General features: G+C 43.9%; 1 protein-coding gene across 1 annotated transcript in view; it reads left to right on the forward strand.

The window, feature by feature from the left end:
* SETD1B (SET domain containing 1B, histone lysine methyltransferase) overlaps nucleotides 1-22,169 on the forward strand; it is a 66,022-nt gene that overhangs the window by 42,571 nt on the left and 1,282 nt on the right. Inside the window, exons 8-16 of the mRNA XM_048821976.2 lie at nucleotides 438-611; nucleotides 2,539-2,626; nucleotides 5,814-6,031; nucleotides 6,479-6,608; nucleotides 7,236-7,676; nucleotides 9,785-11,344; nucleotides 17,001-17,167; nucleotides 18,841-18,972; nucleotides 20,094-20,213. Coding sequence (XP_048677933.2) covers nucleotides 438-611; nucleotides 2,539-2,626; nucleotides 5,814-6,031; nucleotides 6,479-6,608; nucleotides 7,236-7,676; nucleotides 9,785-11,344; nucleotides 17,001-17,167; nucleotides 18,841-18,972; nucleotides 20,094-20,213 — 3,030 coding nt within the window. The remainder of the gene's footprint in view (nucleotides 1-437; nucleotides 612-2,538; nucleotides 2,627-5,813; nucleotides 6,032-6,478; nucleotides 6,609-7,235; nucleotides 7,677-9,784; nucleotides 11,345-17,000; nucleotides 17,168-18,840; nucleotides 18,973-20,093; nucleotides 20,214-22,169) is intronic.

The raw sequence follows: 22,169 nt of genomic DNA on the forward strand, positions 1-22,169 counted from the left end.
TTGTCCTAAAGTTTCCCTTAGATTAATCCTGTTTTGTTTAACTCTTTGATGATTGAGGCATTGGTAGAGAAGTGACTTAGATGACCTAATACAATTCTTATCCCTGATTCATCTGGGTCAAGCCTGACCAATGGAAACTTGAACAAGTATGTTCTGTATTTGTCATTGATAGGCCTCAACATTGGTATGCTAGGGAGGCGTGAACAAAAGCTCAAATTTTCTAAAGGACTCGTCTGCACGCGTGCGCACACACACACACACACACACACACTTTAAGCACATGTGACATAATGGTGCACCTTTCAGAAGATGCTGTCTTTAGAGAAGCTAAAGCCTGAATAGGTGATGGTCCTTCCCCGGGGTATTTGAGGCATTTCCAGTGTTTGCATACCCACCAGGGTGTTGTTGCCTCTTTAAATGTTGTTTCTTTTATGCAGGCATCGCTCACTCCAGTGAAGTCTGGTGAAAATAAAGATGAGGAAAAACCGAAGCCAAAGGATCGAATTACATCCTGCCTCCTGGAGAACTGGAACAAAGGAGAAGGGCTAGGCTACGAGGGAATTGGCTTGGGCATTGGGTTACGAGGGGCCATCCGGCTGCCATCTTTCAAGGTATGAGTTAGAAAACAATAGTAGTCTTCCCTGGCTGAGCATTCAGAGTATAGATGCTGCCTTCCTTTTTCTGTCCAGATCCCCACATCCCGACACTCTCACTTTTTTCTACTGTGTTTCTTGTCTAACAACCTCCCTCGCTTTTAATGGCACCTGAAATCTTTGGTTAGGGGGATCCCTACTCCTTAGTGTCAGTTTCTCTTAACATTTTGACACCACTTGTGTGACTCTGATTAACGAGAGCCGCTCTGTAGCAATGCTCGGACCCCAAACTCATCCCAGTGAAAACTGGGGGGACCTTTATTAGGAAATAAAGTTTCAGCACTGCTGGAAAAAAACAGGGTTTCTGCTAGGCTGGGTTATACGCAGTTACCGGTCAGCATGGAAGAGACAAGGCAGCTTTAAACCATGTTAGATCAGGAGGTGGACTTGACACAGGTGTGGAAAGTGCAACTCTGCTTACTTCAGTGAGTTGTCACCCATTTACACCAGAGTGGAATTTGGGCCTAGATCCCTTTGTAACACAGTTCAAGCATGTTTTGCCAGGCAAATGGCTTAATTCATGTTAGCAGGAACAATTCTGGATTTTACACATGCCGATTTTAAAATGTGGCTGGGGATGGAGGAGTTGAGTTAGAAGACTGCTTGCAAAATATGCTTGCCCCACTGCGTCTCTGATTAAGCACGTCTGGGTATTAAATGCTGGAAGCAATATGCAAAGTATGAAAAATGCACAATACCCTGTGCAGCCAGAGTGAGAGAGACCAAGTTGGTTATCTTATTAGGTTATTATTTCTATCTTCTGCTAGAAGAAAGAGAGATGAGAGCAATGGAGTGGAGCATACCTAAATTCCTGAAGTCTGAAACTGTAAATTTGCTTTGATGCTTTGTAGTTGTGGTGGCTGAACCTTAATGCCTGGAAGGTCTCAGTACCCCTCTTTGAGTTTACCGAACTGGACTGAAAGTCTTTTCCAAAAGAATCATGACACTTCTGCCACCAGTCAAGAGGCACAAGCATGGGAAAATGGACAGTGGTTTGGTGAGAGAAGTGGGGAGTAATTCACTTTTCTGAACTCAGCAGTTTGGCTCTGTAATAAAGTAAAGATTCAAGGGTGTCTTCAAGTCCTAATTTAAAGCTAACCTTGCTTTGAAGTTTCTTTAGCTGTCTCAACTTCCCTGCTTTAGCAACCAATTTATGTCAGTTTAACTACGTTCCTTGGGCGTATGGGAAATCCAGCCTCCAGCATAGACAGCGCTATGTTGATAGGAGAGCCTCTCCAGTCGACATAGCTACTGCCTCTCAGGGAGGTGGAGTACCTATGCTGACGGAGTGTAGGTAGTGTCTTCACTGCACTCCAGCACGGTGAGTAGACAAGCCCTAAGTCCCAGGTTCCCTTTCGTTTTTCCACATCTTCGTATATTTTAGTACCTAGAGGTAACAATGCAACCTGCTGGTATTGAAATTTAATACAAATTGGGAGGCAGAATTTCATTGACAACTCAATTCTATTTGTGAGCAAAACAAACAGATCAACAGCTCTTGAAGTCAGACACTTTCTGAGCATTAGGGCGTGTACACGCTACCACTTATGTTGCTCCGCGGTGTAAATAAGCCACCCCCGGAGCGATGTAAGTTATACCAACCTAAGAGCTGGTGTGGACAGTGCTGTGTCGGCAGGAGAGCTTCTCCCACCGACATAGCTACTGCCACTCATGGAGGTGGATTTATTATGCCGACTGGAGAGCTCTCTCCCATTGGCATAGAGCATCTTTACCAGATGTGCTACAGTGATGCAGCTGCAGCACTTCTAGTGTAAACCAACCCGTCATGACGCTAGCAAAGTAAAGCAGCTGGGATCTGCTTGGAAAGTTGGTTTCTTCAGTTCTGCGTACCTTTTTAGAAATGCTAATTCTGTTCTTTGTTCAGGTAAAGAGAAAGGAGCCGCCTGAAGCTGCCTCAGCAGGAGATCAGAAGAGAATCAGGCCCTCCACGTCTGTGGACGATGAAGATGAAGGTTTGCAATCCACATTTAATTGATACACAAGTGTGAATACAAACCATACAAAAACTGAATTCCTTTCAACTTCTCAGCAGCACTTTCACGTAGACACACAGTCAAGAATTTGAGCCAAAATTCAATCTACTTTAAAACTCTGATCAGCTGGGTGATACCTGCTCTGGATTGTGCTCCTTTAAATTTACTGTGATCAGGAAATATAAGACCCAGGGTTTATGCACAACTTTGCCATATTTTTGTTCCACTGCTGCAGAGCTAGCCAGCGAGCAGAGGGAGCTCAGGTTAGTTTAGCAATCACATTCCAGAGCTGTGTTTATCTTACCAATAAGGGAAAGCCAATTTGGCTTGGATTTCATTTACAAAAAAAAGAAAAAGGTAATTTATTTGTTAAATTTAGGGGGGAAAGTCCATTTTAAAACATTTTAACTCTTAAAAGTGTACTCCAAACAGTGCAGAGTAAAAATAAGATGATAAATAAAGGTCAGTTGAGAATCTCTTTAAGACTAATGTGCAGTTACTATCCCGTATAAACTTGATCCTGGATCCTAACAGCTGCTCATGCAGCCAAAGTAAAGAAGAGGGTTTATAAACCGAACTTATTTAAGTAGTTCTAAACATATAAGAACCAGAATGTACTTTTAGATGTGGCTGTGAGGAAAGATGCTTAGTTTCAATAAACAAAGAATTCCATCATACAATCTAAAGTTTAAAACAAACTCCCAGTTCTTGATGTGTTCACACCAGTTAGCATGTGATTTCGGGTGGAGGGGCACAGGAAGGACTCCCTCAAAATATTAATCCTTGGGTTCTTCCTTCCCTATTTGATTAGTGAAGCAACACACAGTATGTGTGCTGCTCCATATGCCAGGTACATAAATCGCCAATGCCCCAATGTAACTAACACTAGTCCTTCAAGCACCATTGAGATTGCAGTCATTGGCAGCTAAAGGGCTAAACATGTGAAGGCTTTCCAAAGCCCAGCAAGCTTGCATTTAACCCTAATATAATGGAAAGGGCTTTGTCACCTTTACTGTTCCCTCGATATTAAACCCTATTTTTACCCCTTTACCTCTGCTGGGTCTTATTCTGAAGCGCACACACCAAAATTTAATCCCTTTCAGAGGCTGGCAGCATCTCTCTCTTCTGCAGGAGCAAACCAGGGCACAACTAGGCAGAATGAACCCCCTAACTCTAGCGTGTGGACCTTCCTATTGAACGGGAGTTTCTGCAAGAGCCTGCCCCACAGAGTGGAGCCACCCAGCAATCCTATGAGCACCACACTCCAAACCCAGTCCCTGCTTTTTCTAGGCATCGTTGTCTGTCTTCGCTGAATAACGGGGACTTTGTGCTTGGTTTTAGGGTGCTCTTCCAGTTGCACACCTGCAAATGCTTGCAAAATATAAAAATATAAGGAACCCAGAGGAGGTTGCTGCTCCCAATGATGGCAGCTTTCCACCCTCCTTTTACGGACCCTTCTTGCTTCCCCTGTATAGAACCTCAACCTCTGTGTGTGGCAATGTACTGTTCTTCATCTGCATCCACATTTAACCCTATCATTGCTGCCATTTTCCAAATTTCAGACCAAAGAAAGGTTAGAAAGCTGGTTGTCAGTCTGCAGCCTACAAAGGGTTAACATTATATCAATGCACAAAGGGCAGATTAAGGCAGACTCCTGGGACCCAGGCCCATTGATCCTCAGTGATTCAATGCAGCAGTTCAATGAGGAATCAAGTCGATAGGTGGGGTAAGGCTGACAAAGTAATATGGCAGAAAAGTCTGGTTGGGAGAGGGCCATTAAGCAGGCTGATGTTTATTGAGGACGACTTTTGAGCTTTGGTGGCTTTGGACCCCTTTGATCATGGTACCCTTGTGCATGAACAAATCCCAGCTCTGGTATTTAACATACAGCTGGTCAGGGTGCATGCCGGGGGGGCATGTCAAAATTCTGGGCTTCCTTCAGGGTTTCGTTCGATGGGTGATGGTACTCCTCTTCCACTCCTCTCTCGTTGCTGTCCGTGCCACCACCCTCTTTCCCCCAATACACCTTCACCACAGAAAGTGATCTTGGCTTCAGTTATCACCCTCATGCTGACGACTCTCCCATCTGCTTTTCTTCCCCGACCCGCTTCGCTCTCTCCAACCCTGCATCCCACTTTGTCCGGCTGACGTCTCCTCGTGGGTGTCTTGCCACTACACTTAAAATTAACAGGGCCAAAACTATGCTTTTCCGCCCTCTTCCCTTTTTCTCTCCCCTTCCTCTGACACGGGTGACGGCACCAGCATCCTCCCAGTTACTCAACAAGTCGCTGACGTGAATGCCGTCACTGACTCTGGCCTCTCTGAAATCCCACACTCCCGGGTTTTATCCAGGTCTTGCTGCTGCTTCCATCACATGCCAGGATCCCACCTTTGTTCTGTATGTGCACTGCTAAAACACTTGTACAGGCTCTTGCAAGCTCCTGTCTTTACTACTGCAGCTGCCTCCTCTCTGGCCTTTGTGCTCCACCTTGTCCTCCCTAAGTCCGTTCAGATATCCACCTGTTCATCACTCTGACCATGTCACTCATCTCTTTGAATCCCTCTGCTGGCTCCTTCTTCTCCACTGCCCTTTTCTGCCCTTACCTTTAGGGCTCTTTACAATACAGTCTCCTTTCCACTTACTGCTCCTGTCTCTTATTTGTGCCACCTCACCCAATCTGCTGTGCCAGGTTTGTCAGCTGCGACCACCCATTTCTTCACATGTGTCTTCTCTTTATTCCGCACTGCCACTTACGCATGGAACATCTGCCCCAAACTAGTCCATAAAGCCACTTCCCCGTCCTCCAGTAAATCGCTCCTCAAGACACACTTCTGATGGAAAGCCTGTGATAAATTGCCAACGAATAATGGCTACGTAGATGGCCCCTAGGTATGACTGAGATCCTTAATATTTCTTGTTCACCCTCCCCATTTCCTCCTTCTATTGTTACACCCCCTTGTTGTACTTTGCCTTAAATCAGACTGCAAATTTTTTGGGGTAGGGACTCTCTCTTGCGTAGTACAGTAGGGTTTTGATCCTGATTTGAAACTTTGACCACTGCTATAATACTATTAATAATAATGTTATGAGCTTACCCATGATAGTTGAATCCTTGACATGAAGGTGTTTTGATTACAATTCTCTTCTCTTATTTCCCCTCACCAGAGTCAGAAAGGGACAGAGACATGTCTGATGTTACTTCAGACCTGTCTAAGAAGGATGCAGATGCAGTAGGCCTCCGAAGGAGACCAGCAAGACCGTTGGAGCTAGACAGTGAGGGGGAGGAAGGAGATGAGACTTCAGGTAAAGAAGAAGAATCCTGTTCTGAAAAGGAAGATGAGCAGGAGGAAGAGGGAGGATTGGTGAAAGCAGCACCTGGCAAGGTATTTTGCCCCCGCCCCAGTGCGTCACACAATTAAACTGTGGAATTCTCAAACCCTGAGTCTCCAGCTATAATCACTTATGAATAAATGTAGTTAGAGTATCTTAGATAAAATTATATGGGCTACTTTTCCTGATATTTGATGACATAGTTTACTCACCAGCTCAAAACAAATTTCTCTTTCCATCCCCATTGTATAATATCACAAACTTAATGTCTTATAGAGGTGGGCAAACTGTCTTTTAATTTGCCTTTTGTTTGATTTTATTGGGACACAACTTTTGAGAGTCTGCACTGATGCACATTAAATTGTATGTCCAGAATTATTGTCTGTTTAGGTTTGTTTACTGCATTCATTGCTGTGGTATTTGAGATTTTGGTGTATTTATTAAAGCGAATACACAAAATCAACATATTTTTCTAAATACTAAAATATTTACCGTCAAAGGAGGAAGAGGAGGAGGAGGAGGAAGACGAAGAAGAGGAGGAAGATGCTGATGAAGAGGAGGAAGAGGATGAAGATGAAGAAACGGGAGTAGAAACAAGTGAAAAGGAAGATGAGCAGGATTCTGAAGAAGGTATGCAGTCTTACTAGAAACAAAGTAAACTTTAGCTTCTGGTCAGGTCCACATTTTTGTTAACAGTAGAATTGCTCACCTCTAGGCCAATTCTTAAGCTTGTATTCCTGCTTAAGTATATATAATAGGGGTTGCTATCATTGAACTGGTTCTAACTTTGTGCGTATTGGAGTTTACAGCACTGGGTTATAACAATAACACTCCACCAAATCAAAAATTGAGAATAAAATTTTATTTTAAAATATACTGTAAATCCCCCCTTTGCCTCTCCCCCCTCACCCCAATTGCCACTTTTAAGAGTGCAGAGAATAGTTTCTCCACATGCACTCATCCATGCTCACTACCAGGGCACAAGCAGACACCAACGTTTCCCATGATTTCTAGAAGCTCTTCTCTGGGAGCACAGAGCTTCAGAGGACAGTTTTGTTTTATATCATTCAAGAAAAAATATTTTCCCACACTGATTTTTCTTCTAAACGTGAGCTATATTTTTGTCTAAAGAAACCCTTGAAAATCAGGAGGAAATCCCCAAAAACTCTATCCAGGGGATTAATTTCTGTAGTTTCACATGATTATTTAATGAGCTCATAAAAGGACAGTAATAATAACAACATCTTATCCTTGCAGAAGATGTAGTGAGTCCCACATCTTCCAAAGCTGAAGCTGAGTCATCTGATGAAAGTGAGGACTCCTCAGAATTTGAGTCGAGTTCTGACTCGGAGGAGGAGGAGGAAGAAGAGGAGGAGGAGGAAGAGGTGGCGGCTGAAGACCAAGATAGAGAGGCCATGGCTGCTGAAATAGAGCTTGAGTCTGCTAGTCATGAACTAGCAGATGAAGAAAAAGAGACCATCCTGGAGCTGTTTCCAGTGGAAGACTATATGGAAGCAACAAGCCTGGCACTAGAGGCCCCAGCTATGGCTGTAAAAGAGGAAGAGATGGAAGAAACCAAGCAACGGGAAGATGAAAGTGGTGAAGTGCCAGAGGAATCTACTGCTGCTGCTGAAGCTTTGTTGGTCACGGAGAGAGACCAGGAAGTAAAGCTAGTGCCGTCCCCTATATGCGTAGCAGGTACAGTGGGTTAATGTATTCTGTCATCTGTCGCTGTAGTATCAAAGTATAATATTCTCACAGCATCCAACTCTGCATACTTTCGGTGCCCCTCTTGTCCTTTCCTCCTCCTTATCTCTGCAATAATGGGTTGGTCCTGGAGATGTCCTCACTGGGGAAGGAGATTTGGATTGAGCTCTTGATCATCTGGTAAGGTGTTCTACAGCTGGAGTTCTGCTGCTGAAAGTGCTCTGAGCATTGCACCCAAGAGTCTTATCCTATGCTGGTTTAGTGTCAGTGTCCTTCTGGAGCATAATAGTCTTAGGGCATGTCTACACTATAATATAAAACCCATGGTACTGAATCTCAGAGCCCAGATCAGTGGGCTTGGGCAGCAGGGCTCTAAACGTGCAGTGTGGACATTCAGATTCAGGCCAGAGCCTGGTCTCTGAGACCCCGTGAAGTGGGGTGGGAGTGGGGTTGTGTCTCAGAGCCCAGGCTCCAGCGTGAGCCTGAACATCTAAACTGCTACTGTTAGCCCCACAGCAGGAGCCTGAGGCAGCTGACCCAGGCTCTAAGATTCAGTGCTGTGGGTGTTTTATCACAGTGTAGACATACCCTTAGAGGTGTGTGAATGAATGAGTGGCCTATGAAGGACCAGAGAGTTAATCAATGAAGTGCCTTGTAGATGACTACTGCGACTCTAAATTTAATGACAGCCAGAAGACGGCTCCTTTAGTTCTTTGGTTCTGAAGGAGCTGTGTGACTGGGGAATGGAAAGAGATAGTTAACAGGGCTTGAGAGGGGTGGAATCACAGACCTACGTTAGGGGGTTTTTCACTTAGCGCCACTGTAGATGAACATTTGTCCCAGCATCCTCCTCCCAGGAGAAGGAAATTGGTGTTCTGGTGTCTTCCTTAAATTCACAGAGTCGTATGTTACGTGTGAAGACAACCTCTAGGAGATTTTTAAACTTGTTATTAAATAGGAGTGAGGTGGGTAAAGCTTGCCAACCTACAGGCTGTGGAGAATACCACCACGGGGGGGGGACTGGAGTTCAGGTCCCTGCTCAGCCATTCGCTCCTGGGCTGCCCTGGGACCCGGAGGCTCTAGGCTGGTCATAGGCTCACCATTGGGGGACAGAGAAGGAACTACATTCTAGAACAAGCTGTTGTCCTTGGAGGACACGTGGAGAGACTCTGATACATTCTGGAGACAGCCGCATTCCACTACAGGGAGGGTTGCTCTGATGTAGGGAATCTTCATTAGCGGTGGCATATTAGAATGCAGGAGAAATCTATAGCATTCGCATTGGTGCTTCCTATCAAGACATCCCAATGCAATTGCTCAAGAGTGAAATGAGTCAGACCTCCCTGCAAAGGTCAGTAATCCTGGTTTCAGGTTTGCTCCTTAGCATAGATAGACCTGAGAGAACCCTCCAACTGGCCAGACATTTCCACACTCCTTCCTTTTTCCTCTTGAAAATGTTATTTCAAGCTGCCTCATAGATTGAGTGTTGGTTCCTTTTGGCCCTAAGCCCTACGGAGGTAAATAAAATACGAACAAATGAGTGTTACAGCTAGAGAAGCATATAAATTGCCTCAGTGATACCAACCGAGTGTATCCACATTTCATTACAGGGGTCTCCCATGTCTTCCACGTTATGTTCAAGAGCATTACGCTTCCCCCATGCTCCGTTGCCATTCTTGCTGGCCCTCCAGTTAATTTACTACCTCCTGCAAAAAAACAAAACTAAGGACAGCTCAAGACTCTTACAGCCTACTTACTAACAGCCTATCCCCAATAATTCACTCATGTTTTTTATGGCTGTAAGAAGCCAACCAAGGTTTTGGTAAGCAAAGCGCTTTGTAAGCTGGAAACCTTGGGTATAGCCTCTAGAGTAGCTAGTCCCCAGATAAATCATATGTTTTCTGGTGGTCCAGTAGGGATATCTGTGGTCGCTTCAGGGTCCTAATTAAGCTCCTCTCTATGCTTCCAAAATGGGAAGTGGCAGTTTTTTAAAGCCTCCCAGTGGATATGAACTGGTTTTGTAATTGCAGCATCTTTAACGTGTGCACACTTGGAAATGATTAGCAACTGAATGGAGCTCATTCTGTTTTTCTCTCCAGTGGAAGAGTCCGAACTGGATATCGAGCTGGAACCTAAGGTATTAGAGGGTCCAAAGCCTGAATCTCAAGATGAAGAGAATCTCTGTCTCCCAGCACCAGTGGGGGTATTTGAAGAACCTCTACCCAGTAAGAGCCACTTCTTCAGTAAGTCTGATGATAGTGACTTAGAAACCCGAGTTACAGGAAAACTACTATCCGCAGCAGAGGAGGAGGAGGAGAGACTGCCTTGGACTCCTGGACGGGACATGGTGGTCCATTCGGATTCTGATACTCCCATACTTCCAGCTAATAAGGTGCCACCCTCTACACCTCCCCTTCCAACAACGCCTAGTAAAGAGGAACCTTTACTCCCTCCAGAAAATTTCCCTGAACAGTTAACTGTGACCAAAACAGCTCTGGAAGAGGAGCTTCCTAGGACTCCAGGGCGGGATATTATGGCCAAGTCTTCACATGGCTTTGCAAAGTCACAGAGTACGGACACTATTCCAGCCACCCCTGGAAGTGATGCTCCCCTTACGGGAAGCAGCTTGACTTTAAGTTCCCCTCAAGTCCCAGGCAGCCCTTTTTCATACCCATCCCATTCTCCTGGGATTAATAGTGGCATTCCTCGGACTCCTGGGAGGGATTTTAATTTCACGCCTACTTTCCCAGAGCCTGGTGCAATCCTTCCTTGCCTTTTGTCTGGCAAGAAACCATCAGAAGATGAGCCAGAGGAGAAATGTTTTAAAGAACCTCTTAGTGCTTCCCGAACGGTCAGCATGAACAGTGTTCCCTCCCCAATTCCCTTTGCTAGCCCTCCAGAAACTGATTTCCACACAGACATAGATTTGCCACCTGACGAGCCAGTATCTGTAGCAGCCCTGCCATGTGTGCCAGTGGATAGAAAGACATCCATAGAGGAGAGCAAGGTAGCCGTGAAATCCGTTTTGCTCTCCCCAGAAGCACCTACTGTGTCTCTTCCTTTCCCTCTTCCTCCTACTCCTTCCTCTCTGCCCACCAAAAGGAAACCAGGGCGGCCGAAACGATCACCTCCTTCGGTCCTCTCGTTGGAGGCCTATCCCAGCAAAACTTCAGAACCTCCTCCTGTCCCAGTTGCCTTGACAGAAAGTGCTGTGAGCAAAGAGTTGTTGGGTGGGCATCCTGATGCTTTTTACGGACTGAAAGACCCTGAAGCGGTCACCCTAGACTTCAGGAATGACAGCTTCCACGAGAAGGTAACCCCGGAGGCCATAGCAGAGAAACTTCCGTTTAAGGAACTAGAGAATCAGTGGAATGAGGACTTCAAAGAAGAGGAGATTCACGTGAAACCTAAAAGACAGTGGCGGAGGCAGAAAAAGACACCTGAAGACATCCCAGTGATTCCTTCCCCTGAATATTCTCCACATCGGCCCCACTTTAGGCCCCGCTCCGAGTTTGAGGAGATGACCATTTTGTATGATATCTGGAATGGAGGAATAGATGAGGAAGATATCAAGTTCATGTGTATCACGTATGATCGCTTGTTACAGCAAGATAATGGTATGGACTGGCTCAACGATACCCTTTGGGTATACCATCCTTATATCCTTTCACATTGAGGTTCTGGATTGAACCTAAAGCATAGTGTTGTCTTGGAAGAGGCAGTGTATTGGTTATGGTTTTAATCATAATTTTCCCCTCATAGGAATACGTATGGATGCAGTCAGTGGGGTAAAATATCCCATCTCTTCTGATTCCATGTAAAACATTGTTTCCTCTTCATTTAAAAATGTTAATGTGGCTCAGAGTAACAAAAGGTAGGAAATTCAAGGTTTAGGCTGACACTGCATTTTTCATTCTTCGTTATTTTTCTCCATTCCAAAGGACATGACTTAAGGGCAGCTTGTTGGCTTAAACTTTTAATTTTCTGCCTTTTTATGGCTTGTGTAATAGCCTTAAATGCATTTTTTTAATTGTTAGAAAATATCCAAAAAGGAGACAAAATTAACTGCACCCACCACCCCTTTTAGTTTTTGGTATGAAGTCTTTACAAAATCCACTTTATTGAATATGATTTGTCTTCCTCATTTGAAAACTCATTTGCAAAAAATAAATGTTATAAGTTTTAAGTAATTGGCATCTACATTAATAGTACTTTACTTGCTAGGGAAGAGGCTAAGGAGAGGAGAACTGGACAGCTGAGGGTAGGAATGATGGTCCTGGAAAGGAAGGTTTTGTGAGTGAGTGAGTGTGTGTGTGTGTGTGTGTATGATGTATTTGGTAATTTGCATAATGGCAACATTTGAGATAAATTCCTTCCATTAACAAACGTTATTCTAACACAAGGGTGGGAAAACTTTTTGGCCTGAGGGCCACATCTTTGTATGGAAATTGTATGGCGGGCCATAAATGCTCACAGAATTGGAGGTTGGGGTCCAGGAGGGGGTGAGGGCCTGGGGTGGGGCCAGAAATGCGGAGTTTAGGGTGTGGGAGGGGGCTCTGGGTTGGGCCAGAGGGTTGGGGTGAGGCCTCTGGGGTGGAGCTGGGGATGAGGGGTTGGGGTGCAGGAGGGTGCTCCGGGCTGGGATTGAGGGGTTTGGAGGGTGGGAGGGGGATCAGGGTTGGGGCAGGGGGTTGAGGTGCAGGAGGGGGTCAGGAGTGCAGGATCCAGGCAGCACTTACCTCAAGCAGTTCCCAGAAGCAGTGGCATGTCCCCCCCTCTGGCTTCTACTCGGAGGCACAGCAAGGCGGCTCTGTGTGCTGTCTTGTCCGCAGGTGCCGCCCCTGCACCTCCCATTGGCCGCAGTTCCTGGCCAATGGGAGCTGTGGGGGCGGCGCTTGTGGTGGGGGTGGCGTGCAGAGCCCCTTGGCTGCCCCTATGCGTAGGAGCCAGAGGAGGGACATGCCGCTGCTTCTGGGAGCTGCGCGGAGCGGGGCAAGCCCCCAGCTCTATTCACTGGCTGGAGCGGGGCAAACCCTAGACCCCGCTCCCTGGTGGGAGCTCAAGGGTTGGAATAAAACGTCTGGAGGACTGGATGTGTCCCCCAGGCCATAGTTTGCCCACCCCTGTTCTAACACCAACTCTTAAGGCCACTGCCTAATCCAGTTAAAAACTTGATTTGTAACTTCCCATCACTGCATCCAATTCTACTTCATTATAAGGTGACTTTATAAAATTAACTCTACAGGGCTTGGATTTCTTATAACAAGTCATCAAATACAGGGTTGAAGGGCACTTTCAAGTCCATTTGTTTTTGCTAATTCCAGACCTTCTGCTTCAATCCTGTAGTGTTAGAAAGAGGTCATATAAGTGTAGGGTAAATTCCTGGATAGAGCTAAAGGGTCGTGGGTTTCATGCACATGTTTATGGACATATGCTTCCAATCAGACAACAGAATTCTACTTCTACAGAGATTCCTTCTTCTAGAAGCACACAGTCATGTGTATAACTGCTACAATCTAAATATAGTTGTATGTTAATGCTGCTTTTGAAGTACATTATAAATGTGTACCCATCGGGAGGATGCTTCATTTGGCTGATGGAGATTTTATAACAAGAAAAGTCATTTTCAAGGTTTATGAAGACCGTTATGTCTTGATAGGATACTGACAAGTTAAATTGTTTTGAAAAAAAAACCTTACCTAGTGTACCAGAGGAACAGCCGTGTTAGTCTGTATTCGCAAAAAGAAAAGGAATACTTGTGGCACCTTAGAGACTAACCAATTTATTTGAGCATGAGCTTTCGTGAGCTGTAGCTCACGAAAGCTCATGCTCAAATAAATTGGTTAGTCTCTAAGGTGCCACAAGTACTCCTTTTCTTCTTACCGAGTGTAGTAACCCAAGCTGTAGATAGTAAATGAAATTTTTTTAATTTAATTTTTTTGTTTGTTTTTGCAGTCTCAGCTTAGACAATTAAACTATGCTTGTTAGCTACACTTTTAGGACCAGTCAGTTTCATTTTTGCACTTTTTTTTTTTTTTTTTTTTTGCACTAACCCAGTCTGCAAATGCAGAAGAGAATTTTTGTTAAAAATAAAAAAACTGTTTCCATTACAATTTACAGGGGGGGGAAATCATTCATATGTGAAGCTGCTTAGACATAAAATAGTCATGTGTACAGTAACCTGTTTGCAATGGCTATTTCAAATACTTGCTAATCAGAACTGGGAGGGACCTTGAGAGGTCATCTAGTCCAGTCCCCTGCACTCATGACAGGACTAAGTATTATCTAGACCATTCCTGACAGGTATTTGTCTAACCTGCTCTTAAAAATCTCCAATGATGGAGATTCCACAACCTCCCTAGGCAATTTATTCCAGTGCTGAACCACCCTGACAGTTAAGAAGTTTTTTCTAATATCCAACCTAAACCTCCCTTGTTGCAATTTAAACCCATTGCTTCTTGTCCTATCCTCAGAGGTTAAGAAGAACAATTTTTCTCCCTCTTCCTTGTAACAACCTTTTATGTAATTGAATACTGTTATCATGTCCCCTCTCGGTCTTCTCTTTTCCAGACTAAACAAGTCCAATTTTTTCAGTCTTCTTCAAACTAGGTCATGTTTTTTAGACCTTTAATCATTTTTGTTGCTCTTCTCTGGACTTTCTCCAATTTGTCCACATATTTCCTGAAATGTGGCACCCAGAACTGGACACAATACTCCAGCTGAGGCCTAATCAGCGCAGAGTGAAGCGGAAGAATTATTTCTCGTTGTCTTGCTCACAACACTCCTGCTACTACAGCCCAGAACGATGTTCACTTTTTTTTTTGCAACAGCATTACACTGTTGACTCTCATTTAGCTTGTGGTCCACTATGACCCCCAGATTCCTTTCCGCAGTACTCCTTCCTAGGCAGTCGTTTCCTGTTTTGTATGTGTGCAACTGATTGTTCCTTCCTAAGTGGAGTACTTTGCATTTGTCCTTATTGAATTTCATCCTGTTTACTTCAGCCCATTTCTCCAGTATGTGTAGATCATTTTGAATTATCCTATCCTGCAAAGCATTTGTAACCTCTCCCAGCTTGGTATCATCTGCAAACTTTATATATGTATCCTCTATATCATTATCTAAAATCATTGATGAAGATATTGAACATAACCGGTCCCAGAACCGATCCCTGCTGGACCCCACTCGTTATGCTTCCAGGATGACTGTGAACCACTGATAACTACTCTCGGGGAATGGTTTTCCAACCAGTTATGCACTCACCTTATAGTAGCTCCATCTAGGTTGCATTTCCCTAGTTTGTTCATGAGATGGTCATGCGAGACGGTATCAAAAGCTTTACTAAAGTCAAGATATACTACGTCTGCTGCTTTCCCCCCATCCACAAGGCTTGTTACCCTGTCAAAGAAAGCTATCAGGTTGGTTTGACGTGGTTTATTCTTGACAAATCCATGCAAACTGTTACTTATCATCTTATTATCTTCTAGATGTTTGCAAATTGATTACTTAATTATTTGCCCCATTATTTTTCCGGATACAGAAGTTAAGCTGACTGGTCTATAATTCCCCTCGTTGTCCTTATTTCTCTTTTTATAGATTGGCACTATATTTGCCCTTTTCCAGTCTTCTGGAATCTCTCCCATCTTCCATGACTTTTCTAAGATAATCACTAATGGTTCAGATATCTCCTCAGATATCAGCTCCTTGAGCATTCTAGGATGCATTTCATCAGGCCTTGGTGACTTGAAGACATCTAACTTGTTGAAGTAATTTTTAACTTGTTCTTTCCCTATTTTATTATAGTGACAATAAATCCTTGTAGGTAAGGTTTACTGAACTGAAGAGCTTGTTTTAGGGCCATCTGGTGAAAATGAAGATTGGTGTCATAACTGTTTTAATAGTCTTTCATTATGATGTGATATGATAATACTTGTCTTTCTGTATTACCTTGACCTAGGACCTCAAAACACTTAACAAACACTCATGAATCCTTGCCATACCCTTGTATGGGGGGGGAAATCATTATCTTTGCAATTGTAGTAACTGTGGAAACTGAGGCACGGAGAAGTGAATTTTGTCACCCAAAGTCATCTGGGTTTTGTGGCAGAGCAGAGAATATAATCTTTTGTTCCCATCCCTAGCTCCAACCACTGCATCGTGCTGTTTTCTATATAGGTCCGTATTAGGGAGAGGAAGGGGTGTGGGTGAACATTTAATATTACAACCAAACCAGTTCTAAGTTTTGCTTGGCCAATGAGGAGTTCAGAATGGGGTTTGGAATATCTGCCTGGACCTGATTCTGCTCCTGTGAAAGTCTGGGGAGCTGTGCTAAGGTTAACCAGGAGCTGGATTTGAGAGAGGGAATGTCTCCTTGCCCTCTCCATCACTATATCAAGTGATGAGTCTTTGCTGCCGTGATACGTTCGTGGTATCTTGACCACAGTCTGAGATGTTGCGAGGAAGTTCTAGAAACACTACAAGTGGGTGGAAAATGTCATTAAAAACATACAGAGCAAACTGCTTCACCAGTTTACTCAGGTGGCTGTGGTCTCTGTCCATGGTCACATACTTTGCAGAAGTCATCTCCCGAAGAGCCTTTTCTTGACAAATGAGCCCTTTCCTCTCTTCCATTTCATTATATTTCTTCATTATTCTTTGTTTTAATGTATTTTGCAGCCCCAGAGCATTATAGTGACAGATAAAGAAATGTCCATTTCTCAAGTAGGGATGTGGGGTTACCCTAAAAACTGTTTAATTTTCTGAGCTCATGGAAGGTACCAGATTGTTGGCCCTGGAGGCTGAAGTTCTTTCAGTAGCTATTGATCATGTACAGCATGGGGAACAGCAGTGCTAACTCGTCCCACTACCACTCTGCCCCATCCTTTACCTTGAGGGACCCAACTCTAGGGGTGAGCAATTAGTTTGGTCTTTGTTGCCCATACGCTCCCTGGCCTCTTTGTGGAGACTGTCAATTAGTGCCAATAGTGATGGTGTCCTTTGTCTACAGGGAAGTAGACTGAGACACGCAAACTCACTTGACATGGTCACCACGGAACCATTAGGTGGAAACCACTTTCATTTGCTGAATCCTAAAACCTGCAAAAAAAAAACAAAACAAACCTTTCCAGTGTCCAGTTGCCTAACAGTTAGATTTTCACTTCTCTAATAGCTTGTTTTGGCAAACAGTCTTAATTTCCTTCTTTTTTTTAATAGCATTGAAATTGTCCACATGGCTGTAAGAATCAAATACCAAGGAGAGTGGTTTTTTTGTCTGATTTCCACATATAGCTGGGTTTCTCCTTAACTTAGTTCCACCTACTAGCTTTTCTACTCCGAAGAAGAAGAAGCGGGATGATGGCATGCGGGAACATGTTACAGGTTGTGCTCGAAGTGAAGGCTATTACAAAATTGATAAGAAGGACAAACTTAAATACCTCAACAACAGTCGTGCATTTGCAGAGGAGCCACCAGCTGATACACAAGTAAGGAGACTCATATTGCTGACTGCTTCCTTGAGTTAATTGGATTTGTCTTGCAATGTGGTGTTAGTAACTCTCGTCTCTGAGATGGCATTAAACCAGTGCCCCAGTGTGGCTTTCCCTGTTGGAAGTATTGCCTTTCAGATGAGAAATAAAACCGAGATCCTATTGAGTCAAGATCATTTTCTGTAAGAGTGGGGGTGTCTTCCCCCTGTGTCCTGTACAGCATTCCAATATGGGGAAATGCATTCTGCCTACTTAAATGTCCCTGTTGGTAGAGCTATATACGGTGACCTCCTCTCCTAAACTGTTCTGTGTTGTCACTGGTATTTTCTCAATGTCTGCTGTTTGCACCCCATTGCAGGAGCATTTCCACGGTGGCTGAAGAGAAGCGATCCTTATGTATATGTATGGTTTGTCATTCTGGAAGTACTTTGGGGATTGAGGAACCTGTTTTTCAATATAGATCTAAAATACTTTATTGGGGCTGCATATACCAAGGTATCATGTTGCAAAGCAAGGAGGTGTGATAGAACGATCAGAGGAATGGAAAGATTTGTATATGAAGAGAGACTGAAGACTCATAGATTTTATCCCTTTGGGGGAGGGATAGCTCAGTGGTTTGAGCATTGGCCTGCTAAACCCAAGGTTGTGAGTTCAATCCTTGAGGGGGCCATTTCGGGATCTGGGCCAAAATTGGGGATTGGTCCTGCTTTGAGCAGGGGGTTGGAATAGATGACCTCCTGAGGTTCCTTCCAACCCTGATATTCTATGATTCTAAGGTCAGAAAGGGACCATCATGATTACCTTTCCCACCTTCTGCTGTATAGACCCATAACCTCAGAAACTGCGACTGTTTAGTTAGAGAGGGGAGGTGATAGAGGTAATCAAATTAACCAGTGACACAGAGAAGGCAAATCAAGTGCTCCTATTTACCTTTCAAGGGGACATTTCATGAAATTAAAAGTTATTGAATCTAAAACTGATCAAATGAAATATTCTTTTAAACAAAGCATAACTAACCTATTAAAGTAATTTCCAGGAGGTATCAGTAAGGCCAAGAGTTTAGTGTAGTATTCAAGACAGGATTAGACTTTATGGATAATGAGAAACTCCACAATTATATTAGATAGGGGAAAAAAAATTGTTAGAAGGGCTATAAGACCTCATGCTACAAGGGATCAGCCAGCCACTGACTGACTAGGATTAGGAAGAAACTTACCTCTAAGGTCAAGTTAGTCAGTATGTGTCCACTATGAAGATTTTGCACCTTCCTCTAAAGCATCTGGTAGTGGCCACTGACAGAGACCAAATACCTGGCTACATGGACCACTGACAACTGACCAGTTGATCAAGTCTTACAATTTCTGTGTTTTGTGGCAGTGTTGGAAGTAGAACCCAGGAGTCCAGACTCTCTGAAACCTGCCTTACCTAGTAGACCACACTGCAGATATACTGTAGGGAGGAGTTTTTCACTAGCCAGGGCAGACTGTGTTAACTAATCCAATAGTTTCTACGCTGATGCTGTGATAGATATGTACTGGCTGTGTGAGGATGTGCATCAAACTCCTCACTGGCTCCGCTTTCATCTCTCACTTGTCTCTAGAAAATGTACAAATGGATTGCCCCAAATTTTTTTAAATTGCAACTCCTAAACTGTTCTTCCTTGTTTGCAGGGAATGAGCATCCCTGCCCAACCTCATGCTTCCACCCGGGCTGGCTCTGAGAGGAGGTCAGAGCAACGCAGGCTTCTCTCATCCTTCACTGGTAGCTGTGACAGCGACCTACTCAAATTTAACCAACTCAAGGTAGGTCATGCAACCAGATTTTTATTCTGTGAATCGGAGAGCACAGGTCAGGTGCTGGTTAGGAATAAGCTACGGCAAGGCCAGCTAAAAGCCGCAGATCCATGACAAATCCTGTGAGTTATAAGTCTCTCCATGATGCCATATATTTCCTTGTCACATTAAGCTGTGTATTACACTGTAGCAGTATGTCTGGGAGCAAGAGCTACTTAGTACAATATGTCCAGTAGTTTCAACTGCATGATCAAGGGGGTTGATAATGGGACAAAGAGACTCATCTGTAAATTGTGGGTTCCAATCTAGTTCAGGTTAGTAGTAACCAGAAGTAGTTTTACCATCTGATGGCTGTGTAGCCTGTGTGAAATTAGATGGTGATCTCGGTCCAGTTCCTAGTGGACACGTATTCGCATCACAAAAACCTCCACGTTTGGGCACCCTTGTTCGTCATCTCACTGAAGGTTTGAGTGGGGTTTCCAAACTGAACTGTCTTCTCACCCCTTCGTTGTACTGTCTCTTCAGAACAGCAGGTAGTTTGAGGTATTTTGGCCTGGGGTATTGACTTTCGGGAGAACTAAATACACATAAAATTCCAAACAGTACAAGTGCTAGATCTCTTTGATCTAATGTTCAAATACCTAAAGGGAATGGAAAGAAGCAAATCAGCGGGAAATCCATGGGGCAGAGGTCATCATAGATACCCTGTGGGGTTTAACACATGATAGGCAGTGACAATAAAACAGGAAGCAGACAATCAGTGAACAAATGGAGTTGAGCCCCAGACCAAAACTGTGCTTTAGACACTGGGCTGTATCTCCTTTGCCCTAAACGGGCCTGTTCTACCAACTTTCACAAAAACATGCAGCGAATCAGGGCAGGGCTGGGAGCAGACGACGTCTACTCAAGACGATGTCTTCCCTTCTTTAACCACTAGACTACACTCCCTTTCACAGCTAACGTGGAGGTAATTAATAGTCTGATTTAACTATAGAGTCAGGAGCCACATGCTGCAATGTCACACTTGTAGCATGGAACACACTGCAAATGCTCTTTCTTGTGTGCTGTGTACTGTGCGGATTGCTGTTTCGTTTTTTGCTCATGATGGTTTGGGGTTGTTTTGTACACAGTTCCGGAAGAAAAAGCTAAAATTCTGCAAGAGTCACATTCATGACTGGGGCCTTTTTGCTATGGAGCCCATTGCAGCTGACGAGATGGTGATTGAATATGTGGGTCAGAACATCAGACAGGTAAGATGGATTTCCTCACAGGTGACCACAGGGCCTTTGCCATGATTCAGTCATGAAGTGTGGAAGGCCACATGTATCTGTCCTCCGTAGCATCGCTCTTCATACCTCCCTCGGTTTATTTATCTTCTCCATCCTGCTTGTGAATTCACAAACACTAAAGCTTCCTTGAAGCTTTCAGTACTGCACGATTGCATACATCTTGAGCGTTTCTTCTGGGTTTTTTTGTGCATGGCTCAGTTCTCTTGCTCTATTTCCTCCTGCCTGCCCCCTGCTCTCTGGAAACCCAGAGAGTAACATATTCAAGGCAAAGTCATTGTGCAGAATCCTATTGATGATGTTATGTCACATCTGTGTGGAAATGAGCATAAGATAAAAGACTCCAATTTATGATTTTTGACAAGACAAGTTTAAAATACTTTTGTTCACATGATGGACTGGCTGGTCCCTTTAATGCTGAGTGGTGAAGACTCGGCGTGCATTTAAAAAAAAACAAACGGTTGTTTAGAATCCCCGATCAATGTAGGCTGGAGCAGGATTTCTCGAAACAGGATTAAATCCAGGCATATTCTCAGAATTTTTGTCTTTTTTTTTTTTTATAGAGTGCAATAAATTTACACAGCCCTTTAGCTACCCATTCACTGCTCTGGATGAACATACAATCTGTAAGGCAAATGAAACACAGACATGAAGAAGCTGTGCTATAGATAGGGTTGAGAGTCACCTACTTTTTGAAAGAAGATTATTGTAAGGGCTCTAAAATCCAAATTTGGGGTCATTTGAGCAGTTGGGTTCCTGAAATACAACTCTCCCCACCCCATAAAACATCAGCTGTTTACAAAAAAATCACATGATTCTTCTAAAATTTTGTTGCCCACATCTGGGGCTCAAACTAATGCTCTGATCTTCCCCAAAATGATATGATCCCATGGGATTGATCTCAGCTTGTACACTGGGGAAGCAATACTGAATAAATTATTGAGGGTAAAGTTTGGAACTCCAGGTCAGCACAAGGTAACCTGATGTGTCTAAAACAGTTAAACTGCACGTGTAGCAAGACTAGGGCTCTGCTGAAGCCATAGAGCGTGCAGGCAGCTCAGGGTTACACACTGTACTCATTGAGCCTCAACTGCATCTATGCACTGTGAGTTCAAGCCCTACCCCTGGCAGATTTCAGAGATGGGTGTTGTTCACAGTAGCTGTTCTCTGCCTGTATCGTGCAGGGGCTCTTTCTGGAAATTTTGCCCTGACCAAATTTCTGGTTTAAGAGCATAATTTTAAAGTTCTCTAAAATCCACATGCAGAGTCCGATTGTACTTTAGAAGTATTGTCAAGGGAGAAATTGAGCGGGATGTGATGAAAGGAATCCAAGTGACTGGGACATGGGTTCTTTATACACATTCCTCCTTACATGAGCTAGGCAGAGCATTTTCGGAGTCTTACAATCTTTTTCAGTGCAGAGCTAGGGGCTCTGCCAAGTGTTGTCCTCAGTGTAGGTTTCAGTGGTGTATGGATTTAAAACAGGGGTTCTCAAACTGGGGTTGGAACCCCTGAGGGTGTCACAAGATGATTACATGGGGGGGTCATGAGCGCTCAGCCTTCACCCCAAACCCCACTTTGCCTCCAGCATTTATAATGGTGTTAAATATATAAAAAGTGTTTTTAATTTGTAAGGGGGGCCGTACTCAGAGGCTTGTGAAAGGGGTCACCAGTACAAAAGTTTGAGAATCACTGATTTAAACTGTAAAGCAGGCTTTTCTAAAGTCCAAGGGAATTAGGTGCTGAATCCCATTTGAAATTCAGTGCCTAATCTTTGAAAATCCCATCCTAAATGTTTGTCCTTTGAATTTTAAGTCTATCTTCTCTTGAATAATTTGGGGGTGTGAATATCTTTTTAAATCCCGAATGGCAGTTTTGGTTTGTGCCTTTTAAATTAACTGCATGTAAATCCCACGTACT

The sequence above is a fragment of the Caretta caretta genome, chromosome 15 (genome assembly GCF_965140235.1).
Source record: "Caretta caretta isolate rCarCar2 chromosome 15, rCarCar1.hap1, whole genome shotgun sequence".
In the NCBI taxonomy this organism is placed as follows: Eukaryota; Metazoa; Chordata; order Testudines; family Cheloniidae; genus Caretta; species Caretta caretta.